This window comes from Coregonus lavaretus, assembly GCF_964263955.1.
Source record: "Coregonus lavaretus genome assembly, chromosome: 3".
Lineage (NCBI taxonomy): Eukaryota > Metazoa > Chordata > Actinopteri > Salmoniformes > Salmonidae > Coregonus > Coregonus lavaretus.
The window spans coordinates 55,577,309-55,603,898 of record NC_139990.1 but is presented as its reverse complement, the minus strand read 5'-3'; the positions used below and the strand labels follow the sequence as shown (position 1 = coordinate 55,603,898).

Below are 26,590 nucleotides of genomic sequence, written 5' to 3'. Positions count from 1 at the left end.
CATCATACTTTCAAAATCTTAGCTAGCAAGCTAGATAAGCAGTCATCGTCATGAATCAAGTCGACAATCTACTGGCAAGTCCTTTTCAAAATGAAGAGAAATTATATATAAAACGTACCGGTGCTCATCGGCCATTGGACATAAACATAACAAGTTGGAAATTGCAAATTCAACAATGAGTGGTTTGGAAGGAATTAGTGGCTAACTGTAAGCATTGCAAAGCAATCACTAGCCTGCTATTCAGTGGAGAGGGTGTATGGTTCAAGTCTGAGTTTAAAGGTCTCTTTTCCAAGCTTAAAAGGATAAACATTCACATGGAACACCATGGGCCAGAAAAGGTTGAATACATTGGCCATGCTGTCAATCCAGCATGACTTCTGCCGCGTTCAAAACAACTGGAAACTCGGAACTGGGAAATCTCAGACTTCAGTGAGTTCAAGACAACTGGGAACTCTGAAAAAAACGAGCTCCGACTGGGAAAATACGCTTTCAACGGTCATCCAACTCGGAAATCCAAGTCGGGAACTCGGGCCTCTTTCTAGAGCTCCAACCTGAAGATCACTGACGTCATGATTCGACACTTTTTTCAAAGTGTATGTTGTGTAGTAAGCTGTTAGTAGCCCATGTTCCTCACCCTAATAATTTGGTCCCTTTCCCCCACATAACTTAGCCTACTGTTCTGATTTGGTGGTGCACATGTAGCATATAGCATATTTTAGAGAAATGTCATCATCAAATATTGTAAGAGCTTTCATTGTCTGCTTATATGCCCCCTTTATTTATCCTACAGTTCTGACTTGGTGTACAGGGAGAATACTGTCAGAATGGCCCATGTTCTGAATTCTGTTACTGTACATTTCAAAAGTGCTGAACAAATAGTTATATTGACTACGTCCATCTTAGCTCGCTCATTAATGTCTTAATCGAAATTACGGATTGCCTCTTATCCACTCATCGTTCACTTATGCCATAGTTTGTAGATCTCAAATGTCAGTAGAAACCACATTTGTTTAAGCAAGTCAGCCATATCAGCTATGTTTTTTAAAAAGGCAGTAAATTAGGCTGAATGAGCTGTTTCGCTGCCAAACAACGGCTCCGCTGATAGCCAGGTGTAGCGGTGGTAAGGATTCACTCCATGGTGCTGAAAATAAATCTCTGCTGTTGGGACAGCTTTATGTAGGCCCTAACAGTTTGTGGGCACAGTTTGTCATCGTTATAGTACAATTAATGTATTGTTTAGTGTTGTGTTGTGTAGTGCATAAAAAAAAGAGGTTGCCCTCTGTAGCTCAGTTGGTAGAGCATGGCGTTTGCAACGCCAGGGTTGTGGGTTCGATTCCCACGGGGGGCCAGTATGAAAATGTATGCACTCACTAACTGTAAGTCGCTCTGGATAAGAGCGTCTGCTAAATGACGTAAATGTAAAATGTTGAGTTTTCCCCACCAAGATTTACATGCTAAAATCACCACTGCAACTGACATACTATATGATAAAGGAGGGATGCTGTAACTGCATTGTTATATGTTCAAAACACAAACATTTAATATCAGCATTCGAGGTTGTTTCCTGTACATACATTTAGTGTGTAACTATTTGACTCATGAGAATAGGAGAGCTGTTAAAGATGTGGTCAGCTTCCAGCTTGTCTGCACAGAGATCAGGTCTGACCACAAGCCTCAGAGGTTGGACTGAAATTGATGTCACCGTAATTTCTGAGTCACTCTGAGGAGAGGAGCCATTGCTTCCTCTTTTCAGTATGATTACATGATTCAGAGAGTCTCATAGTGTTCTTACACTTCCTCTGGAAGTTTGTCAATGTCTCAATATTTACTCATTTTCTCATTTACTTACTGAAAGTCTCTCGGAGTAATAGTGACAGTGCTATTGATATCTGTATGTACAGTACCAGCTGTTGACAACAACAGTGAGAGTTCTTTTGTAACTAAGAGGTTATTACACTTTAAAACCTGATGGTATGGTGGCATGTCCTACGACCACAACGACTGTATGCAAAAATTGCGAAATTATAGCAGAAAGTCACATGGTCTTGACTGTCAGCTTGGAATTGTTTATTTGGGTGACCACCCGCCCCCAATACCCAGACAACCATCACTACAAACACAGCAACAACATATGGATATACGCTTCAGTGTATTTACATTTAAAACAGGATAAGAGAAATAGTCTGATGATAAAAAGGCTTGTGTCTCTCTGATCTGTGTGCCCTTCGCCTGTTATCTGTCTGGTATGTCTTATTGCTTACACATCTCTTGTCTACTTTCAGATCATTCCAGTGAAGTAGCAGTGTCCCTCAGTCCCTCTGGTGATGTTGTTGAGGGCAGCTCAGTGACGTTATTCTGCTGTAGTACTGCCCACCCTCCAGTGGAGAGCTACACCTGGTACAAGACTGGAGGCTACACGGCTGGTGATAAGGGACAGACGATGACCATCACCAACATCAGCGCAACAGACAGTGGAAACTACTACTGTGAGGCCCTGACCACCAATAGACCGCTCCACTCCTCAGCGTTGTCTATTCATGTCCAGTGTAAGTACTTTAAAATCCCAATCACAGAGACAATGAATGAATCAGTAACACTGTTTGTCATGAGTTTTTTGGGATCCACTTAGACAGGGAAGTATGTACCAGACATCTCTCATTGTTACCCAAATATAGGAAACCATACTGTAAAAGTAGCTTCTTTCTTCTTTTTTTTTCTTCTTTTTTTGTTTGTTTTACCTTTCTCTGCCTTCAGATGCTCCAAAGCACACATCAGTGTCAGTCAATCCTTTTGGGGAGGTAGTGATGGGCAGCTCTGTGACTCTGACCTGCAGCAGTGATGCCAACCCTGCAGTAGAGCGTTACACCTGGCTTCAGAGGACAAAATCCCAAGCTTCACTGAGAGGGTCAGGGCAGAGTTACAGCATCACTAACATCAGCTATGAGGACAGTGGGAAGTACTGCTGTGTAGCGGTGAACAAGCATAGATCACAGAGCTCTACTGTTACCATGACTGTGGGGAAAAGTAGGTGCAAGGGGATGCATTGAAAATATACAGTATGTTTCCTGTTCTAGTCTAGTCTGTAATATAACATCAAGATTATGCCACCTGTTATTGTAAATTTGCCATTGAAACAAATGACAGTATGTACACCAGTGTGAAGCTATCCCTGGCCTATAGAGCTCACAGTAGTTTCTTCTCTGCAGTAAATGGTCTGTCCCCCATACTGTGGGGGTTGGTGACAGTGGGGATCCCCATCACTCTGACACTGATCATCATTATAACAGTGGTTTGCATTAGGAGGTGAGTGAAAAAGTTACAATACGTTTAAGAGTAAATATTACAGTGATGTGATCTGTAATCTCTTTAGGTATTGGTTTGTGCTGTATATAATTATTCTACAACTCCTTTACCCTTGAGAGTTTACTTTTCATTTGATATTTACAGTATAACTTTATATTGTCTATTAACTGTTTTGTAGTCTTCCATCTGATAAGTTTAGTGGAGTAATAGCAGAAAACATTATATCAACCAAAACAGAGAATCTCCACTAGAAAACAAAGTCAATATACCAAGTTTATGAAACGATAAGGTCTGATCTATAACAACTTTCCCCTATAGGAAAACTCTCCCGGCATCAAGTCAACCAGGTTACAGTCTTACAGAGACCACCATCCAGCAGCCGTTACCATAATATTACATCAAGGATGACCATAACAAATGAGACACTTAAATTAGCAGGAACTGAAAAGGAACTGAATTAACTCTGCTGGGAGATGTTGTACCCAGTTTACTGCCACACAGTAGCACTGTTGTGTAGCTGTATCCAGCCCTAAATCCCATTTTCTTTAAAAAACATGTACAGTAATATCTGTAGCATGTACTGTACACCACATTTCATCTCTCTACTGTAGAAAATAAGACATTTTACTGTAATAGGCCTACTGTAATTTACTTCCTTTATGATGGAGAGTTGTTGAGTATTGGATGACCAAAAGTGAAACGACAACTAGAGATTAGTTTCCATATATGTAAATATATAAATTGAATTACAATTACATAAAAGTTTATCATAACAAATCCATGTAATAATCAAGATACTGTATGTATAACACAAAAATGGCATATGTCACTACGCCACCCCAGGTTGAGTTTTGCCCATCATATATTATACACAGGTTCTTCAAGTTTGGGTTGAGTGTCAAAATAAAGAAGTCAACAACAGGTTGCAAGGTCAATTTCTTTTTAAATCCTCCACTAGTGAATACAAACTGAATTACTGAGACTCTCTCAGCCTGGTCAAAAAGGAGGTCATAACAGTACATAATTAATAAAACAAACAAACTAAACAACCAAAAATACAGGTTCTGGTGCAGCCGAGGGAAGATCTAACAAAACATTAATTCAACTTCCATTCAAGATAAATCAACAATATTCTCTCAAATTTAGTCAGATAGTTACAAACTAAACCAGCCACATGGCCACTTCCCTCTTACCAGCACCTTCCCCCGGGCGGCCACACCTCAAACCAAAAAAGAAACAGTCATCCAATGAAATTACAGGAGCAATCATTCAATTAGAAAGATAGAAACATGCACAAGCAACGGAAACTCATCGTCACACCTGAGACACATACATTACAAGTACAGTACAGTACAAGACATATACAGAGGGGAGAACAAGTATTTGATACACTGCCGATTTTGCAGGTTTTCCTAGTTACATAGCATGTAGAGGTCTGTAATTTTTATCATATATACACTTCAACTGTGAGAGACGGAATCTAAATCCAGAAAATCACATTGTATGATTTTTAAGTAATTCATTTGCATTTTATTGCATGACATAAGTATTTGATACATCAGAAAAGCAGAACTTAATATTTGGTACAGAAACCTTTGTTTGCAATTACAGAGATCATACGTTTCCTGTAGGTCTTGACCAGGTTTGCACACACTGCAGAAGGGATTTTGGCCCACTCCTCCATACAGACCTTCTCCAGATCCTTCAGGTTTCGGGGCTGTTGCTGGGCAATACGGACTTTCAGCTCCCTCCAAAGATTTTCTATTGGGTTCAGGTCTGGAGACTGGCTAGGCCACTCCAGGACCTTGAGATGCTTCTTACGGAGCCACTCCTTAGTTGCCCTGGCTGTGTGTTTCGGGTCGTTGTCATGCTGGAAGACCCAGCCATGACCCATCTTCAATGCTCTTACTGAGGGAAGGAGGTTGTTGGCCAAGATCTCGCGATACATGGCCCCATCCATCCTCCCCTCAATACGGTGCAGTCGTCCTGTCCCCTTTGCAGAAAAGCATCCCCAAAGAATGATGTTTCCACCTCCATGCTTCTCGGTTGGGATGGTGTTCTTGGGGTTGTACTCATCCTTCTTCTTCCTCCAAACACGGCGAGTGGAGTTTAGACCAAAAAGCTCTATTTTTGTCTCATCAGACCACATGACCTTCTCCCATTCCTCCTCTGGATCATCCAGATGGTCATTGGCAAACTTCAGACGGGCCTGGACATGCGCTGGCTTGAGCAGGGGGACCTTGCGTGCGCTGCAGAATTGTAATCCATGACGGCGTAGTGTGTTACTAATGGTTTTCTTTGAGACTGTGGTCTCAGCTCTCTTCAGGTCATTGACCAGGTCCTGCCGTGTAGTTCTGGGCTGATCCCTCACCTTCCTCATGATCATTGATGCCCCACGAGGAGAGATCTTGCATGGAGCCCCAGACCGAGGTTGATTGACCGTCATCTTGAACTTCTTCCATTTTCTAATAATTGCGCCAACAGTTGTTGCCTTCTCACCAAGCTGCTTGCCTATTGTCCTGTAGCCCATCCCAGCCTTGTGCAGGTCTACAATTTTATCCCTGATGTCCTTACACAGCTCTCTGGTCTTGGCCATTGTGGAGAGGTTGGAGTGTTTGATTGAGTGTGTGGACAGGTGTCTTTTATACAGGTAACGAGTTCAAACAGGTGCAGTTAATACAGGTAATGAGTGGAGAACAGGAGGGCTTCTTAAAGAAAAACTAACAGGTCTGTGAGAGCCGGAATTCTTACTGGTTGGTAGGTGATCAAATACTTATGTCATGCAATAAAATGCAAATTAATTACTTAAAAATCATACAATGTGATTTTCTGGATTTTTGTTTTAGATTCCGTCTCTCACAGTTGAAGTGTACCTATGATAAAAATTACAGAAAATTACAGGAAAACCTGCAAAATCGGCAGTGTATCAAATACTTGTTCTCCCCACTGTACATCTATTACCATAACTACTTATTAATTGCATACTTTACATATCTTAACTTGCATTCCAATGCAGCTTAGTTTATTCAATATTATGAAAGGATATGTTCATGCTTCAGGTTTGGCAACAGTGGAGTAGATAACAGAATGGTCCACCTCTAAACTTTCTTCTGGCCTGCAAAAAGCAAATAGAGTTGTTGCATGAGCATATTAAACATTTCATATAAACTGACTTCCAGAAAGAGGTTATATGGAAAAGGACAGAACTGATAGTGAGTGCACTCCTACCTGGCAGTAGGACTGGGAAGGGGGAACTGGATGCTGGCGTACTGGAGGTTGTCTGTCACGTTGGCCTGTCTGGCTTTCACCGTGGAGTATATAACATCATCCTCTCCATGGGGTCTGGAGAATAGGGCTCTGTCGATGGAGCTGTGGAACTGCTGGAAGTCAAAGGTAGCGTAATGAGGGTCTGGAGGGTTCTGCGGAGGTGGTGGCTGGACCACAGAGTACAGAGAACTGTCTTGGTGGTGGGTGTGAGAGGGAGGCAGTTGAACATTGGCATAGAGGGCATGTTCCTGTTCCTCCGTTCTAGTTTCCTGTGTTGCTGGCTCGTTACTGGTCCTTCTACTGGATAAGACTGTGTTTTGATCATCCTGAAATATGGAATCAGTCAAAAACAATACAAAATGTTTGCTATATTGACTACTCACCTTATTTTAATCTGTTAGTTAAACTAAATATCTTGTTACTGGGGAGGAATAGAAGCTTGCGCTTGAACGTTGTTCAAATACCATGAACACTTACTGCGTTCAAACCTTCAGAGAACACTATTGCATTGACATGCTATTGGTATTGTGAATTAGAGTGCTGTGTTCTACTCACCAAAAGTATGATCACCATGAAAACTGTGGCCGCGGAACCAATGTAAACTAGCATTTGGACAGTATTTGTAGCTGAAAAAGTCACAGGGTACATGAACAAAATACATTCAAGCTAAACTAATTCCCATTTAGAACATATTGATTCAGGAGAACAGGACATTTCCCTCCACAATCACCATGATTGGCACCCTGTATGGTCAGAGGCACCACAGTAGAGTTGTGAGGCCCTTCTCTGTTCCTGGCCTCACAGATGTACTGTCCACTGTCAGGTGAGATTAGAGAGGTCAATCTCAATACTTCTCCTGACCCTGTCTGTGAGGTGTCTGCTCCATCCTTCTTAAACCAGGTGTAGTTCTCCACTGCTGGGTTGGCGTGGCTGCTGCAGGTCAGATTCACAGAGCTTCCCTCTAACAATGGACCAGAGGGACTGACTGACACCAAGGTGTTCCTTGTGGCATCTAAAGCAAGCAGAAAGGTGATAACTGCTCCATATTAAGTAATGATTAATAAACAGTCCTGGGCCCGGTTTCCTGATAGTGATGGAATTTAAGCTTAAGAGTGTTTTAATTATGCATCTTTCCTACAACGGCCAAAAATATATCATTAGTTTCCCAAAACACCATGCAGAGAGAACATTTGCTAAGTGAGTTGTTGAGGAATGTGTCGATACTGATAGGATTGAAAGAAAGGCAACACTGTCCTCGGATCAGCTTTCTCCATTAAAATCTTACCTTAACATTAGAATTATTCAACAATACTGACGAAGGATCAGCTACTAGAAAGACATTACCTACGGCTGCAAATATTGAGGCGGCTTATTCTAATGCTTACCCTATAATAATACACTAAATCAAGATTTGGCACATAATTGTGCACGTTACACATAATAAAATATATTGAGGCAAAAATGACAGACAGTAGCCTACAATTAGCAAGATAGAACTCAATTCAATGATCATGAAATTGATTTCTATATTCTTGAATTATATAGGCCTACAGTGCCTTCGGAAAGTATTCAGACCCCTTGACTTTTTTTAAAAAATATTTTAAACAGAAATATCTTATTTACATACAGTACCAGTCAAAAGTTTGGACACACCTACTCATTCCAGGGTTTTCTTATTTTTTTAAACTATTTTTTACATTGTAGAATAATAGTGAAGACATCAATACTATGAAATAACACAAATGGAATCATGTAGTAAAAAACTGTTAAACAAATCAACATATATTTTATATTTCAGATTCTTCAAATAGCCACCCTTTGCCTTGATGACAGCTTTGCACACTCTTGGCATTCTCTCAACCAGCTTCATGAGGTAGTCACCTGGAATGCATTTCAATTAACTGGTGTGCCTTCTTAAAAGTTAATTTGTGGAATTTCTTTCCTTCTTAATACTTTTGAGCCAATCAGTTGTGCTGTGACAAGGTAGGGGGTATACAGAAGATAGCCCTATTTGGTAAAATACCAAGTCCATGTTATGGCAAGAACAGCTCAAATAAGCAAAGAAAAACGAAAGTCCATCATTACTTTAAGACATGAAGGTCAGTCAATCCGGAACATTTCAAGAACTTTGTGCAGTTGCAATAACCATCAAACACTATGATGAAACTGGCTCTCATGAGGACCGCCACAGGAATGGAAGACCCAGAGTTACCTCTGCTGCAGAGGATAAGTTCATTAGAGTTCTATATCGTGGAGCTCCGCCCCATAGGGGAGCTATGCACCTATTGGTTTACTCCGCTGCCTAGGCAGTGAACAGCCTGAGACAAAATTATGCACACACCTGCAGCCAATAGGAGTACAGGTGTCCCTATAAGAGGTGACGCTTCCCCTCAATCAGCCTCCCATTATCTTCAGCGACTGGACTAGACTGAAGAGCCTAGGAAGAGATGAAGACTCAGGACGAAGATAACGGCGTCGATTTCCAGCTCTCGACGTCGTCCTAGAATGAGCACACTGGGAAGTTTTCCACCCCCAAAAGCTTTTTTCAGAGCTCCTCCATGGCGGCTGCGGACCCAAGGACGGCATCAGCGATCCCCCTATTTGCGCCAGCTGCGCCCTCCTTCCATTGAAGGAGAGGAAGCAGCGCTGGGCCTTTTATAGGGAGGATATCCCTTTAGAGGACGTGACGTGCTATCGGTGTTAGCCTCAGCTTCTGAGGCGTCATCCGAAGGCACCGACTCTGGAGAAGACAGGGATGACGGGGATGAGATGGACATTCCTATGGAACAGCCCGTCCCTCTGACCCAAACCTTCAAGACCCCCTTTCCTTTGGAGAGTGAGAGGTCCAACAACATTGCCCTCCTCGCGGCCTCTCTGTTCCGTCTAACCACGGGTAGGACTGAGCTCACGAGAGAGGAGGTGGAAGAGGCGTCCAGGATTTCTGGCGCTATTCTCCACCTGACTCAAGCGTCGGCCGTCTGTGCGGGGAGGTCCATGGCCACTTCGGTGGTCACGGAGCGACACCTCTGGCTGTCCATGACGGCCATGAAAGAGGCAGACAGAGCGTCACTTCTTAACGCCCCCATCTCTGACGAAGGTCTCTTCGGAGTCACCATCAAAGAGGCGACGGAGCGGTTTATGAAGTTGGACGAGGAGAGGAAGCAGCTGGCCAGACACCTGCCACTGGCAGGGAAGTCTAGCCACGCGCCGCAGAAGCTGTCCACCTCCACTGCCTCCAGTAGGTCAGGATCTACAGCGAGGCGTCGTGCCCGGCGTCAGGCGTCGGTCTCAAGCAGCAGGCGAGAGGGCCCCGCCCCCCAGCAGCACCCGAGGCCTCGACGGTTCCGCCGGCCAGAGAGGTGGTCAGAACGCCGACCTGGCAGCCAGAAGAGACGGCGCCAATGACGGGACAAGGGGGAGAGAATGGGAGCTGGCACAGTGCATGGTTCGACTGAGCCCACTATTCCCCCCCACCCTTCTGTTGAGGGTACGGAGGAGACTGTATGTTTCGATGTGTATAATAAAGAGTTGGCTCCAATTGACTTTGTCACAAGAGAGCCCTTTTCCATAACACGTCTGAGAATGTTCAGAACCCTTCACACTCTATTGTTACAAAGAAACCACTACTAAAGGACACCAATAATAAGAAGAGACCTACTTGGGCCAAGAAACACGAGCAATATACTTTAGACTGCTGGAAATGTGTCCTTTGGTCTGGAGTCCAAATTTGAGATTTTTGGTTCCAACCTCAGTGTCTTTGTGAGACGCAGTGTGGGTGAACGGATGATCTCCACATGTTTATTTCCCACCGTAAAGCATGGAGGAGGAGGTGTTATGGTGTGGGGGTGCTTTGATGGTGGCACACTTAACCAGCATGGCTACCACAGCATTCTGCAGCGATACGCCATCCCATCTGGTTTAGGCTTAGTGGGATAATCATTTGTTTTTCAACAGGACAATGACCTAACACAACTCCAGGCTGTGTAAGGGCTATTTAACCAAGAACGAGAGTGATGGAGTGCTGCATCAGATGACATGGCCTCCACAATCCCCCGACCTCAACCCAATTGAGATGTTTTGGGATAAGTCGGACCACAGAGTGAAGGAAAAACAGTCAACAAGTGCTCTGCATATGTGGGAACTCCTTCAAGACTGTTGGAAAAGCATTCCAGGTGACGCTGGTTGAGAGAATGCCAAGAGTGTGCAAAGCTGTCATCAAGGCAAAGGGTGGCTATTTGAAGAATCTGAAATATAAAATATATGTTTTTTGGTTAATACATGATTCCATATGTGTTATTTCATAGTTTTGATATCTTCACTATTATTCTACAATGTAAAAAATTGTAAAAATAAAGATAAACCCTTGAATGAGTAGGTGTGTCCAAACTTTTGACTGGTAATGTAAGTATTCAGACCCTTTGCTATGACACTCGAAATTGATCTCAGCTGCATCCTGTTTCCATTGATCATCCTTGAGATGTTTCTAGAACTTGATTGGAGTCCATCTGTGGTAAATTCAATTGATTGGACATGATTTGGAAAGGCACACACCTGTCTATATAAAATCCAACAGTTGACAGTGCATGTCAGAGCAAAAACCAAGCCATGAGGTTGAAGGAATTGTCCGTAGAGCTTCAAAACAGGATTGTGTCGAGGCACAGATCTGGGGAAGGGTACCAAAAAATGTCTGCAGCATTGAAGGTCCCCAAGAACACAGTGGCTTCCATCATTCTTAAATGCAAGAAGTTTGGAACCACCAAGACTCTTCCTAGAGCTGGCCGCCCGGCCAAACTGAGCAATCGGGGGAAAAGGGCCTTGGTCAGGGAGGTGACCAAGAACCCGATGGCCACTCTGACAGAGCTCTAGAGTTCCTCTGTGGAGATGGGAGAACCTTTCAGAAGGACAACCATCTATGCAGCACTCCACCAATCAGACCTTTATGGTATAGCGGCCAGACGGAAGCCTCTCCTCAGTAAAAGGTGCATTACAGCCCACTTGGAGTTTGCCAAAAGGCACCTAAAGACTCTCTAACCATGAGAAACAAGATTCTCTGGTCTGATTTGTTTTGGTTCTGTCCATTTGTAGCTTGTTTTTGGACACAGGTCCAGGAATGGCTAAAGGATTGCAATATTTACCTGGAACTAACCTTGCAGATAGCATTACTGGGTGATCTGAAAAGTCATAGTCAATCAATCAATAATATAATAATACTTTTAGCAAAAATGTTTATTTTTAATTCACAATCTGTAGAAGCAATGAGAATAGAAAGGTTCAGAACTTTTGTAAAACATCACAGTATGGTTGAAATATATATGGCAAATAGAAATCCTATATGGATGGTGTTAAGAGATAGATGGGAGGTATTGAATAGAGTTGAAGGATGGGACTAATAACAAATAACAACAAATAATAACAAAGATAGCTAATAATGTAAGCATACTGTGTCCATAATAAGTATATAGGTTGTATGTTGGGAGCTTTTGGGAAAGAGCACAGTTAGAAAGATATGGCATTTAGAAGCAAACCGGATGGACATCATGAAAATGATCGGAGAGGTTGAGAGTAGAAGAAGTTCAGGAGCAAAAAAAAAAAAAATATATATATATATATATATATATATATATATATATGTATATATATATATATATATATATATATATATATATATATATATATATATATATATATATAGATATATAATTATTGTAAAATTAACTCTGTCCATAAGGTGTAGATAGTAAGTATAGACCGGAAGTAGAGGCCTGGGCGTTGTTGTTCACTAATTTACTCCAAGTAGGGAAAGGATGGTGGGGTTGAAAAGTAATAAAGGGGAATATATATATATAAAAAATAAAAAAAACATGGGGGATTGGAAGTGATGCAGACAATTACATTGATAGAAGATACAATCTATCTGCAATATTAAGCTGATCCATCCCCCCAAAAAATAAATAAAATAAAAATAAAATAAATAAAAAAATTATACAAAAAAAAAAATAAGATTCTCTGGTCTGATGAAATCACGATTGAACTCTTTGGCCTGAATACCAAGTGTCACGTCTGGAGGAAACCTGGTACCATCCCTATGGTGAAGCATGGTGGTGGCAACATCATGCTGTGGGGATGTTTTTCAGTGGCAGGGACTGGGAGACTAGTCAGGATAGAGGGAAAGATGAACAGAGAAAAGTACAGAGAGATCCTTGATGAAAACCTGCTCCAGAGCACTCAGGACCTCAGGCTGGGGTGAAGGTTCACCTTCCAACAGGACAACGACCCTAAGCACACAGCCAAGACAATGCAGGAGTGGCTTCGGGACAAGTCTCTGAATGTCCTTGAGTGGCCCAGCCAGAGCCCGGACTTGAACCCGATCGAATATCTCTGGAGAGACCTGAAAATAGCTGTGCAGCAATGCTCCCCATCCAACCTGACAGAGCTTGAGAGGATCTGCAAAGAGGAATGGGAGAAACTCCCCAAATACAGGTGTGCCAAGCTTGTAGCGTCATACCCAAGAAGACTCGAGGCTGTAATCGCTGCCAAAGGCGCTTCAACAAAGTACTGAGTAAAGGGTCTGAATACTTATTTTTATGATTAGCAAACATTTCTACAAAACTGTTTTTGCTTTTTCATTATGGGGTATTGAGTGTAGATTGATGAGGAAAAATAACAATTTAATACATTTTAGAATAAGGCTTTAAAGTAAGAAAATGTGGAAAAAGTCAAGGGGTCTGAATACTTTCCGAATGCACTGTATATGTCGCCTATACTCAGCATTCGGTAGGTTACTTTCTAAATATAATCCGTTACAGTTACTAGTTACCAATGTTCCCTCTAAACTGTGACACGCAGCTCCCCAGGGACTGCCATGCAGACGAAATATCAGCCAGCGCAGGGAAGCACGAGACTCAACTTTCTAGAGCTTTCCACATTAGTTAACACTATCAACCTTTCCCTTTACTGTGGGAGTTGTGATAGAATCAACACAATATTAGCCACTTTCAATGCAACATATTGAAACAAAATGAACTATGCAAGACTTAGTATTCAAAACAAACTATGCAAGAGATTTTGTTGTAGGTGGAACGCATCGGAGTATGATTCTATTGCATTGACAGTAGGATGACCACATTTAAAATACCCAAATGTGGGTATTCTTTAAATATTCAAGTTGGATAATCTTTGGATGCCGACAGCAGTCGCATCATTGGAAGACATATCTTGCTTGGACTGTAGCCTACAAAAGCCTATTCCTGCTCTTTTCCCGTGATCCAGCAAAAGCATTTTGTGTGTCATCATAGTGGTCTCTGACTTGTGGTCAGACTCACTCAGGCAGAACAAATTTAAACTTAGACCTTTTTTCAATGCTGATTTGAATGTCATTGACAAAAAATAAATCGCAAACATTGTTTCTGAATGTAAAAGTAATCCTAGAAGTAATCATCCACTTTTTCAAAAGTATCTGTAATCTGATTACAATATTTTTGCTGGTAAAGTAACAGATTACAGTTACAGTTTTTTCATAATCCGTTATATGTAACATGTAATCTGTTACTCTCCAACCCTGCCTATACTGTAGGCTATATTTTAATGCAGTTATCTCTGTTTTCATTTGAAACATATTTTTATCCTTCGCTTGTTTGTAACAATTGCAAAGACATTGGCAACTTTACATTTTTTGTCAACTTCATTGTGAAGTTATTGGTGGTCACAGAGAGACAAATAAACATCTTTGATTCTATGTTTAGCGGAGGTCTGTGTATAATGTGACGCGGTAGGGAACAAACGCATCTAACGATGCACTTAGCTGTTCTATGAGTGGTCTGAGGCAGGCGGTAATTAACAAGCATTTTCAAGTGAAACTTAGAAATGACGGTTTTACGAGATTTAACGATGCTCCTACAAAGGTTCTAATGATTAACATAGCCTTAAGATGATTTTGGGAAATCGGGCCCTGGCTTACAGGGAATTGAGATTGACTCCAACTGCTGACCCGTTATGTTTACACCGTTGTGGAAAACTGTTGCAGTGTGATTAAACTGTCTTGCTAAACAACATAACGTTTTAACAACCTGCTTCCCTATAAAGAAAGCACACACAATTTAGCACAAAAAACTGACATCCCAACATAGCAAGCACAGTTAACTTACACAGACCATCAAGAACCAGGACTGATGAGTTGAGGGCTCCATGTTTGTTCCATGCCTCACAGTAATACCTCCCTGAGTTAGCAGGAGAGACAGCCTCAAATAACAACTGAGTCCCTGACTGGACAGGGGTGCTCCCATTGACTCTGTACCAGGTGTAGCTCACTGCTGGGTTAGCATGGCTGCTGCAGGTTAGATTCACAGAGCTGCCCTCTACCACTGGACCAGAGGGACTGACTGTTACTGAGATGTTCTCAGGAGGGTCTGCAAGACAAAACAAATAGCTGCGAGTACATCAAATATACTTTTTTCTTTCACACAGCCAAAAGGTACTGGCATCACAAAGTGACTCATGTTGGCCTACAGTTAGTTAGCACCGAATTAAACTGCCAATACTCACACTGAACATTGAGGGTAGTTTGATTAGATCTGACTGTGTTGATACTGTTTCTGGCATCACAGTAGTACCTTCCACTGTTCCCTGGATGTGAGACAGCCACCATGCCACAACAGTAGAGCCCTGCCCACTCTCCCTATACATGATATAGCTCAACACAGGGGGGTTTGCACTGCAGCTGCAGGTGAGAGTGACTGAGATACCCTTAACAACATCTACAGATGGACTGACAGACAATATGACATTCTTTGGAGCATCTGTAGGAGAGGGAGTAAGGTTACAGGTGTTTATATAATGTTGAACATATCTCTTATAGAAAAACCCTACTACATACCTCTTACCACACATAATGTTGCCTGTATATTTCACAAAATCATAACACTGAACTTTCATCCCTATTAGTGGTCCGGTAAATGTAATGGTTTAGACTTTTTCCATTGGTGTTCTCAGAACAGTTCTGCATTCAGTTAGTAGCCTATAGTTCACTGTTATTTCCTCTCACCATACCCTGTCATTATGAACATCATCCTCAAACTGCTTAACTTCCCCTACAAGTAACCACAATGTAAACACACAGCCAGGCTTAGCAAATAGAGACTGCAGCTTTTCAAGGCAAATTCACATTTCTTATCAAGCACATTCAAATTCAGCCGAAACTGACAAAGACTGTTATGCCAGAGCACTATTTCATCAACATCCTTCTTCCAAAATCACCCCTATTCATTAGAATCAGTAATGCAATGATGTCCCCTTTGAACTTCAGAAGCAGCACATCTTTGGTGCAGAGCTTTGAACGCAGATAGCTGCTCCATTAAGTAGATCATGTATTTACTCACATTGGACATAAAGAGACACTGGAGCAGAAGATAGATGATCTTGACCTTGAATAGCACATTGGTAGCTGCCAGAATCCTCAATGCTGGCCAGGAACTCTGTGTTGGGTGCTGAGTGTTCATCCCTGAACCAGACAATAGCGGGATGGTCACATTTTTGTGTCACCTTCTCTCCCTCTCTCACAGTGGAAGATTTTACTTTGGCTGTCAGCCGTTGTAGAGAGGAGAAAGAAACAGAGATATCATTGAAAATGTTATAGTGTTATGAAAGTGGGCTTTACTTCTGGTATCAAACTCACCTGTCAAAGTTAGTGAAACCCCTGTGTTACTGCTCCATCCATTTGTTTCTTTTTTTTCATTAACGGTCTCAAATCTGAAGTGGTATTGTGTTGTTGCAACACTACTAATTAGGTTATTAATTCTCAAAGTGCAGTTGTGCTCTTTGTTTCCAAGGTATATTGAACGCTCTGTGTATTCCTTGGACATCAAGAGATCGTTGTCCTTCCCTTGACTCCAGAAGTACAAGAAGGTATTTGTTATAGTCTGGTCTGAGGGGTAGTCATAAGTGCATCCAAACACCACTGATGACCCCTCTAAGGCACATGGTTGTAAATTGCTTAAAGTCACCTTCCAATTACTCTCACAAACACCTTTAAAAAACAACACTCTCCCACATGCCTTAAGGCGAACACTAAATGTGTTTGCTTATTGTTTTCTTTAAGCAATGGCTTTTTTCCTGGCCACTCTTCACTAAAGCCCAGCTCTGTGGAGTGTATGGCTTAAAGTGGTCCTATGGACAGATACTCCAATCTCCGCTGTGGAGCTTTGCAGCTCCTTCAGGGTTATCTTTGGTCTCTTTGTTGCCTCTCTGATGAATGGCCTCCTTGCCTGGTCCATGACTTTTGGTGGGCAGCCCTCTCTTGGCAGGTTTGTTGTGGTGCCATATTCTTTCAATTTTTTTATAATGGATTTAATGGCGCTCCGTGGGATGTTCAAAGTTTCGGATATTTTTTTTTATAACCCAACCCTGATCTGTGCTTCTCCACAACTTTGTCCCTGACCTGTTTGGAGAGCTCCTTGGGCTTCATGGTGGTGGTGCCGCTTGCTTAGTGGTGTTGCAGACTCTGGGGCCTTTCAGAACAGGTGTATATATACTGAGATCATGTGACATTTAGATTGAACACAGGTGGACTTAACTAATTATGTGACTTCTGAAGGTAATTGGTTGCACCAGATCTTATTTAGGGGCTTCATAGCAAAGGGGATGAATACATACAGTGAGGGAAAAAAGTATTTGATCCCCTGCTGATTTTGTACATTTGCCCTCTGACAAAGACATGATCAGTCTATAATTTTAATGGTAGGTTTATTTGAACAGTGAGAGACAGAATAAAAACAAAAAAATCCTGAAAAACGCATGTCAAAAATTTCATAAATTGATTTGCATTTTAATGAGGGAAATAAGTATTTGACCCCTCTGCAAAACATGACTTAGTACTTGGTGGCAAAACCCTTGTTGGCAATCACAGAGTTCAGACGTTTCTTGTAGTTGGCCACCAGGTTTGCACACATCTCAGGAGGGATTTTGTCCCACTCCTCTTTGCAGATCTTCTCCAAGTCATTGAGGTTTCGAGGCTAACGTTTGGCAACTCGAACTTTCAGCTCCCTCCACAGATTTTCTATGGGATTAAGGTCTGGAGACTGGCTAGGCCACTCCAGGACCTTAATGTGCTTCTTCTTGAGCCACTCCTTTGTTGCCTTGGCCGTGTGTTTTGGGTCATGGTCATGCTGGAATACCCATCCACGACCCATTTTCAATGCCCTGGCTGAGGGAAGGAGGTTCTCACCCAAGATTTGATGGTACATGGCGCCGTCCATCGTCCCTTTGATGCAGTGAAGTTGTCCTGTCCCCTTAGCAGAAAAACACCCCCAAAGCATAATGTTTCCACCTCCATCAAATCAAATCAAATCAAATTGTATTGGTCACATGCGCCGAATACAACAGGTGCAGATATTACAGTGAAATGCTTACTTACAGCCCTTAACCAACAGTGCATTTATTTTTAACAAAAAAAGTAAAAATAAAACAACAACAAAAAAAGTGTTGAGAAAAAAAAGAACAGAAGTAAAATAAAATAACAGTAGGGATGTCACGTTCGCTTAAGGAGGAGGACCAATGCGCAGCGTTGAATGCGTACATATTATTTATTAAACAGATCACCCGATCAAAACAACGAACGAAACGTGAAGTCCTTCGATACACACAAACCAAAAGGAACAAGAAACCACAACACAAAGTGAAAAGACCGATAGTTAAATATGGCTCCCAATCAGAGACAACCAGCTGACACTCGTTGCCTCTGATTGGGAGTCACTCAGGCCAACATAGATATACAAAACATAGACTTACACACCCTGGCTCAACATAACATAGTCCCCAGAGCCAGGGCGTGACAAGGGAGGCTATATACAGTGGGGAAAAAAGTATTTAGTCAGCCACCAATTGTGCAAGTTCTCCCACTTAAAAAGATGAGAGAGGCCTGTAATTTTCATCATAGGTACACGTCAACTATGACAGACAAATTGAGGAAAAAAAATCCAGAAAATCACATTGTAGGATTTTTTATGAATTTATTTGTAAATTATGGTGGAAGATAAGTATTTGGTCACCTACAAACAAGCAAGATTTCTGGCTCTCACAGACCTGTAACTTCTTCTTTAAGAGGCTCCTCTGTCCTCCACTCGTTACCTGTATTAATGGCACCTGTTTGAACTTGTTATCAGTATAAAAGACACCTGTCCACAACCTCAAACAGTCACACTCCAAACTCCACTATGGCCAAGACTAAAGAGCTGTCAAAGGACACCAGAAACAAAATTGTAGACCTGCACCAGGCTGGGAAGACTGAATCTGCGATAGGTAAGCAGCTTGGTTTGAAGAAATCAACTGTGGGAGCAATTATTAGGAAATGGAAGACATACAAGACCACTGATAATCTCCCTCCATCTGGGGCTCCACGCAAGATCTCACCCCGTGGGGTCAAAATGATCACAAGAACCACACGGGGGGACCTAGTGAATGACCTGCAGAGAGCTGGGACCAAAGTAACAAAGCCTACCATCAGTAACACACTATGCCGCCAGGGACTCAAATCCTGCAGTGCCAGACGTGTCCCCCTGCTTAAGCCAGTACATGTCCAGGCCCGTCTGAAGTTTGCTAGAGTGCATTTGGAGGATCCAGAAGAGGATTGGGAGAATGTCATATGGTCAGATGAAACCAAAATATAACTTTTTGGTAAAAACTCAACTCGTCGTGTTTGGAGAGAATGAATGGGGCCATGTATCGTGAGATTTTGAGTGAAAACCTCCTTCCATCAGCAAGGGCATTGAAGATGAAACGTGGCTGGGTCTTTCAGCATGACAATGATCCCAAACACACCGCCCGGGCAACGAAGGAGTGGCTTCGTAAGAAGCATTTCAAGGTCCTGGAGTGGCCTAGCCAGTCTCCAGATCTCAACCCCATAGAAAATCTTTGGAGGGAGTTGAAAGTCCGTGTTGCCCAGCGACAGCCCCAAAACATCACTGCTCTAGAGGAGATCTGCATGGGGGAATGGGCCAAAATACCAGCAACAGTGTGTGAAAACCTTGTGAAGACTTACAGAAAACGTTTGACCTGTGTCATTGCCAACAAAGGGTATATAACAAAGTATTGAGAAACTTTTGTTATTGACCAAATACTTATTTTCCACCATAATTTGCAAATAAATTCATTAAAAATCCTACAATGTGATTTTCTAGAAAAAAAAATCTAATTTTGTCTGTCATAGTTGACGTGTACCTATGATGAAAATTACAGGCCTCTCTCATCTTTTTAAGTGGGAGAACTTGCACAATTGGTGGCTGACTAAATACTTTTTTCCCCACTGTATACAGGGGGGTACCGTAGCAGAGTCAATGTGCGGGGGCACCGGCTAGTTGAGGTAGTTGAGGTAATATGTACATGTGGGTAGAGTTAAAGTGACTATGCATAAATAATTAACAGAGTAGCAGCAGCGTAAAAAGGATGGGGTGGGGGGGGCAGTGCAAATAGTCCGGGTAGCCATGATTAGCTGTTCAGGAGTCTTATGGCTTGGGGGTAGAAGCTGTTGAGAAGTCTTTTGGACCTAGACTTGGCACTCCGGTACCGCTTGCCGTGCGGTAGCAGAGAGAACAGTCTATGACTAGGGTGGCTGGAGTCTTTGACAATTTTGAGGGCCTTCCTCTGACACCGCCTGGTATAGAGGTCCTGGATGGCAGGAAGCTTGGCCCCAGTGATGTACTGGGCCGTACGCACTACCCTCTGTAGTGCCTTGCGGTCGGAGGCCAAGCAGTTGCCATACCAGGCGGTGATGCAACCAGTCAGGATGCTCTCGATGGTGCAGCTGTAGAATTTTTTGAGGATCTGAGGACCCATGCCAAATCTTTTCAGTCTCCTCAGGGGGAATAGGCTTTGTCGTGCCCTCTTCACGACTGTCTTGGTGTGTTTGGACCATGATAGTTCGTTGGTGATGTGGACACCAAGGAACTTGAAGCTCTCAACCTGTTCCACTACAGCCCCGTCGATGAGAATGGGGGCGTGCTCAGTCCTCTTTTTTTTCCTGTAGTCCACAATCATCTCCTTTGTCTTGGTCACGTTGAGGGAGAGGGTGTTGTCCTGGCACCACACGGCCAGGTCTCTGACCTCCTCCCTATAGGCTGTCTCATCGTTGTCGGTGATCAGGCCTACCACTGTTGTGTCGTCGGCAAACTTAATGATGGTGTTGGAGTCGTGCCTGGCCATGCAGTCATGGGTGAACATAGAGTACAGGAGGGGACTGAGCACGCACCCCTGAGGGGCCCCCGTGTTGAGGATCAGTGTGGCAGATATGTTGTTACCTACCCTTACCACCTGGGTGCGGCCCGTCAGGAAGTCCAGGATCCAGTTGCAGAGGGAGGTGTTTAGTCCCAGGATCCTTAGCTTAGTGATGAGCTTAGAGGGCACTATGGTGTTGAATGCTGAGCTGTAGTCAATTAATAGTATTCTCACGTAGGTGTTCCTCTTGTCCAGGTGGGAAAGGGCAGTGTGGAGTGCAATAGAGATTGCATCATCTGTGGATCTGTTGGGGCGGTATGCAAATTGAGTGGGTCTAGGGTTTCTGGGATGATGCTGTTGATGTGTGCCATGACCAGCCTTTCAAAGCACTTCATGGCTACAGACGTCAGTGCTACGGGTCGGTAGTCATTTAGGCAGGTTATCTGAGAGTCCTTGGGCACGGGGACTATGGTGGTCTGCTTGAAACATGTTGGTATTACAGACTCAGTCAGGGACATGTTGAAAATGTCAGTGAAGACACTTGCCAGTTGGTCAGCACATGCTCGGAGTACACGTCCTGGTAATCCGTCTGGCCCTGCGGCCTTGTGAATGTTGACCTGCTTAAAAGTCTTACTCACATCGGCTACGGAGAGCGTGATCACATAGTCATCCGGAACAGCTGGTGCTCTCATGCATGCTTCAGTGTTGCTTGCCTCGAAGCGAGCATAGAAGTAGTTTAGCTCGTCTGGTAGGCTTGTGTCACTGGGCAGCTCGCGGCTGTGCTTCCCTTTGTAGTCTGTAATAGTTTTCAAGCCCTGCCACATCCGACGAGCGTCAGAGCCAGTGTAGTACGATTCAATCTTAGTCCTGTATTGACTCTTTGCCTGTTTGATGGTTCGTCGGAGGGTATAGCGGGATTTCTTATAAGCGTCCGGGTTAGAGTCCCGTTCCTTGAAAGCGGCAGCTCTACCCTTTAGCTCAGTGCGGATGTTTCCTGTAATCCATGGCTTCTGGTTGGGGTATGTACGTACGGTCACTGTGGGGACGACATCATCGATGCACTTATTGATGAAGCCAGTGACTGATGTGGTGTACTCCTCAATGCTGTCTGAAGAATCCCGGAACATGTTCCAGTCTGTGCTAGCAAAACAGTCCTGTAGCTTAGCATCTGCGTCATCTGACCACTTTTTTATTAACCGAGTCACTGGTGCTTCCTGCTTTAGTTTTTGCTTATAAGCAGGAATCAGGAGGATAGAGTTATGGTCAGATTTGCCAAATGGAGGGCGAGGGAGAGCTTTGTATGCGTCTTTGTGTGTGGAGTAAAGGTGGTCTAGAGTTTTTTTTCCTCTGGTTGCACATTTAACATGCTGGTAGAAATTAGGTAGAACGGATTTAAGTTTCCCTGCATTAAAGTCCCCGGCCACTAGGAGCGCTGCATCTGGATGAGCGTTTTCCTGTTGATTTATGGCCTTGTACAACTCATTCAGTGCAATCTTAATGCCAGCATTGGTTTGTGGTGGTAAATAGACAGCTATGAAAAATATAGATGAAAACTCTCTTGGTAAATAGTGTGGTCTACAGCTTATCATAAGATACTCTACCTCAGGCGAGCAAAACCTCGAGACTTCCTTAGTATTTGATTTTGTGCACCAGCTGTTGTTTACAAATATACACAGACCGCCACCCCTTGTCTTACCGGAGTCAACCGTTCTATCCTGCCGATGTAGCGTATAGCCCGCTAGCTGTATGTTATCAATGTCGTCGTTCAGCCACGACTCGGTGAAACATAAGATATTACAGTTTTTAATGTCCCGTTGGTAGGATAACCGTAATCTTAGGTCATCCAATTTATTTTCAAATGATTGAACGTTGGCTAATAGGATTGATGGAAGAGGCAGTTTACTCGCTCGCCGTCGGATCCTTACAAGGCACCCCGATCTACGTCCACGATATCTCCGTCTCTTCCTCACGCGAATGACGGGGATTTGGGCCTTGTCGGGTGTCTGTATGATATCCTTCGCGGCCGCCTCGTTGAAGAAAAAATCTTCGTCCAATACGAGGTGAGTAATCGCTGTCCTGATATCCAGAAGCTCTTTTTGGTTATAAGAGACGATGGCAGAAACATTATGTACAAAATAAATGACAAATAACGCGGAAAAACACACATAATAGTACAATTGGTTAGAGGGCTGTAAAACGGCAGCCATCTTCTCCGGCGCTGTTTTCTCAATGGTTTGACTGGGGATGGTGTTCTTGGGGTCATAGGCAGCATTCCTCCTCCTCCAAACACGGCGAGTTGAGTTGATGCCAAAGAGCTCGATTTTGGTCTCATCTGTCCACAACACTTTCACCCAGTTCTCCTCTGAATCATTCAGATGTTCATTGGCAAACTTCAGACAGGCCTGTATATGTGCTTTCTTGAGCAGGGGGACCTTGCGGGCGCTGCAGGATTTCAGTCCTTCACGGCGTAGTGTGTTACCAATTGTTTTCTTGGTGACTATGGTTCCAGCTGCCTTGAGATCATTGACAAGGTCCTCCCGTGTAGTTCTGGGCTCATTCCTCACCGTTCTCATGATCATTGCAACTCCACGAGGTGAGATCTTGCATGGAGCCCCAGGCTGAGGGAGATTGACAGTTATTTTGTGGAGGAAAATATTGTTTTTCCTAATCATATTTTTTGTGATTCAATAACTGTTTAGGGTTAAAAAAAGCATCCTACAATTTCCACATTTTAATTTTAATTTTAATTTTTTATTTTACAGCATGTCCACTGTAGTGGACAACAGGATCATTTGAGTACGAAAAGAGACACATTTGGTAGATACAAATTTTTACAGAGTTCTTACAGATTACAGAGTTTTTATGAACTAAGAATACATACATTTTGGGCTGTAGATTGATTATTATCCAAGAATACAGACATTTTGATTATACAATACACATTAATCATTCTTGAATCCTTTTCCTTACATTTCGCAAGGATAGCTTTACCATTAAAGCTTAACACTTTGTTATGTCCATATCCTTTGATTGGTCCCCTTGAATCCTTTCAGTGTTATTTGAACAATGAACATATAACTAATGTGTAACAGATTTATTTTGGATTTTTTCCTTCTGTCAAACTGAATCCAATCTAGCTTTTTCCTTCACTCTTCATTTTGTTCTTAGTATTTTCTTTGTTAGTGGTGAAAGTCCTGGAAGCAATTTCTCTTTTTGGTAATGCAGAGGAACATCTTGCATTTGGTACATCTCATGTACGTCTTGCTCTTGCAGCCCTTATTTCTGCATCTTTCTGCATGCATGGTATCAATCATCTCAGGCATGTGCATGGCTCCTAGTCTGCGCACAGATGGCTCTGGTTGTGGGATCCTCATTTTAGATGGTGGCTCATACTCATCCTCACTCTCTTCACAGCTGTTTTCCAGTTCCGGACTCTCCAACAGCTCCTCAGCTAGGAGTAGTTTGAAGTCCAGGTACTGATGTGTGTTCTTGGATGGTCTGTGCAGAGCTTTGCTGTCAGACTGGTATTGTATCCAGGAGTTGGTGATGGCAACATCAAAGAAGTGACTGATCACGCGCGATGTCCACTTCTTGGTCCTGCTTGACATACGATAGAAGCTAAGCATGCGATCACAAAGATCTACGCCACCCATGTTATCATTATACTGCTTAATTACTGCTGGTCTTTTAACCTGGACCAGGTGCTTTTCTTTCTTGGACCATCTGGTACAGATGTCTTCTGGGTCTTTCCCATGTACAGTGGATGCCATGAGCACTGGTTTGTTGTCGAACCATTTTGTGATGGCCAGCTCAGGACTCTTTCTGGCCACTGACACTGATGTTCCTCTCCCCTCTTTTTTCAACTGTTTGTCTACTGGCAGCTGGCACAGCTTTGGGACACGGTTCTTCATTATAGTTCCAGTTGCAGGAAGGCCCTTTGCCAGCAATGCATCCAATAGATCTATGGTTGTGAAGTACCTGTCAAAGAATATGTGGCTTCCTGTTGGAACAGATTCAACCATGCGTAGAACTGCTGCAGCTCCAACTCCTAACCTTTGGACTGTAAAGGTATTCTTCCCTTGGTAGACTTCAAAATCAAGCATCAGACCATTTGGGGATGCAAGGACAAAGACCTTTAGGCCAGTAGGGTTTGGCTTGCCGGGAACATATTGCCTGACTGGACAACGGCCTGTGAATGGGATGATTTGCTCATCAATGCAGACCCTTTCTGGCTTTGCAAGGCTGAGACAGCCTTGGCGCACACGATCGAGTATTGGCCTGACTTTCCAAAGAATATCTGCCTTCTTTGTTTCCTCTGTTACAGCCAGGTCATTGACAATCTTGAGGGAATTTCTTATCCTGAAGAATCTATCCCTAGTCATTTTGCTACTTATGACTGGCACTTTAGTTTTGTTGGCCCAAAACATTTTAATTCTGGGATAGCCAAGGCAGGCCATGTGGACTGAAATGCCCAAGAATATTTTTATTTCTTGTGGCGTGGTGTTCATGCACACTCCTTTGATTTGCAGCTCTCTTTGATTTGTGTATGTTGCCAAATCTTCAAAGACCTTGTTGTCAATGTACTGTGAAAAGTATTCAATTGGACTCCAGTCTGCACGTGTTGTAGGGTCATCTTGACACACAGGAAGCCCAGGTAACACAGGTGCAAATCTGATATGAAGGAAAAAAGAATAATAAATGATAAGTAATAACAGTTTAAATACTCAATGCAGCTGAATTTAAAATTGTGGAACTGCATCAAACATACATGTTACTCCTGGCCCACAGAGGGCGACGAGTTTCCTGTTCATCCCTGTCTGTATCTGTGTCTGTGTCTGCATCTGTCCCTTCAACTGAGCCTTCTACATTGTCTTCCTCTTCTTCATCACCGTTTTGTATCACTGGTTGAAACTTATCCTCATCTCTCTCATCATCTGACAACTCCAAATCTGAATCTCCCTCGACTATTCGGTAAAGAATTCTTTCTGCTTCAGTTCTGTTTCCTACGACAATGTGGAGTCATTATTTACATGAAGATAGTCCTGATGTCCACTATAATTGACATTCATAAAATGGCAAATCTTTCAAAAGATACATAATTTAGTTGCTATCAGAACTAAATATATGATTCCTAACACCTTCATGAACAAGAAAATATATGATTATCATAGTAACAAAACCATAGACAAACAATATTTGACTTACCTCTCATCTTTCCATAAAATGTGCTTGTTCCTATGCCGTCCATTTTGAAAGGAAAGATAGAGGCGGTTCCCGGCCTCCCAGCCAATCAAATGACATATCACTGAAAAGCCCAGGATGTCCTCTGTACAGTACATCAGGAATTAAGAGACTTGCACAAAAGATTCCAAGAAGAGGGATGAAACTCAAATGTCCACTACAGTGGATATAAGTCAATGGGCTGGGTCTCAGGAGGATAATAAATCAAGTGTATGATAACAGGAAGGAAAATAGCACCAAAAGGCTGCATACACAATTCATTCTCAGCCCAACTTCTGCATCGTAGTTGTGACATGGTTATTACCACATCTCTCCATGGTATTTATTTGCATGGTTATTTGCTGATCAGTCTCTCTGGACGCGCTCTACAAGATGGTGAGTAGTGCTGTTTCTCTCTATAGAGTTTCATGTGTTCTCTTTCCTTGAATTGGTTCAACAGTGGTGCGTAGTGATGTACAATCCATCTGTTTAGTGAGAATTTAAAGATAGGATGACTAGATGATTTAGAGCTGTGTCCAAGTTGTGAGAGAACTCTTCAGAGACAAAGACAAATGTTACACCTGCTTTAAGTGAAAAC

At 42.8% G+C, this 26,590-nt stretch overlaps 2 protein-coding genes and 1 long non-coding RNA gene across 3 annotated transcripts in view; 1 reads left to right on the top strand and 2 right to left on the bottom strand.

Annotated features, from left to right (window-relative positions):
• Nucleotides 1–2,278: 2,278 nt before the first annotated feature.
• LOC311108111 (B-cell receptor CD22-like) lies at nt 2,279–3,694 on the top strand (the record flags this gene model as incomplete). The annotated part of the gene is made up of 4 exons (XM_084150749.1): nt 2,279–2,546; nt 2,755–3,024; nt 3,207–3,303; nt 3,622–3,694. The coding sequence occupies exons 1-4, from the start codon at nt 2,441–2,443 to the stop codon at nt 3,692–3,694; spliced, it is 546 nt and encodes a 181-aa protein (XP_084006875.1). The 5' UTR covers nt 2,279–2,440.
• A 2,657-nt stretch (nt 3,695–6,351) lies between these two features.
• LOC311108100 (Fc receptor-like protein 2) overlaps nt 6,352–26,590 on the bottom strand; it is a gene marked incomplete at both ends in the record, with an annotated part of 67,528 nt that continues 47,289 nt past the window's right edge. Inside the window, one exon of the mRNA XM_084150739.1 lies at nt 6,352–6,418. Within this exon, the coding sequence (XP_084006865.1) occupies nt 6,352–6,418 (67 nt within the window). The remainder of the gene's footprint in view (nt 6,419–26,590) is intronic.
• On the bottom strand, nt 25,105–26,172 carry LOC311116483. The gene is made up of 2 exons (XR_014611428.1): nt 25,978–26,172; nt 25,105–25,443 (listed from the first exon to the last, which is right to left on the bottom strand). It is a non-coding gene; the product is annotated as an uncharacterized lncRNA (long non-coding RNA).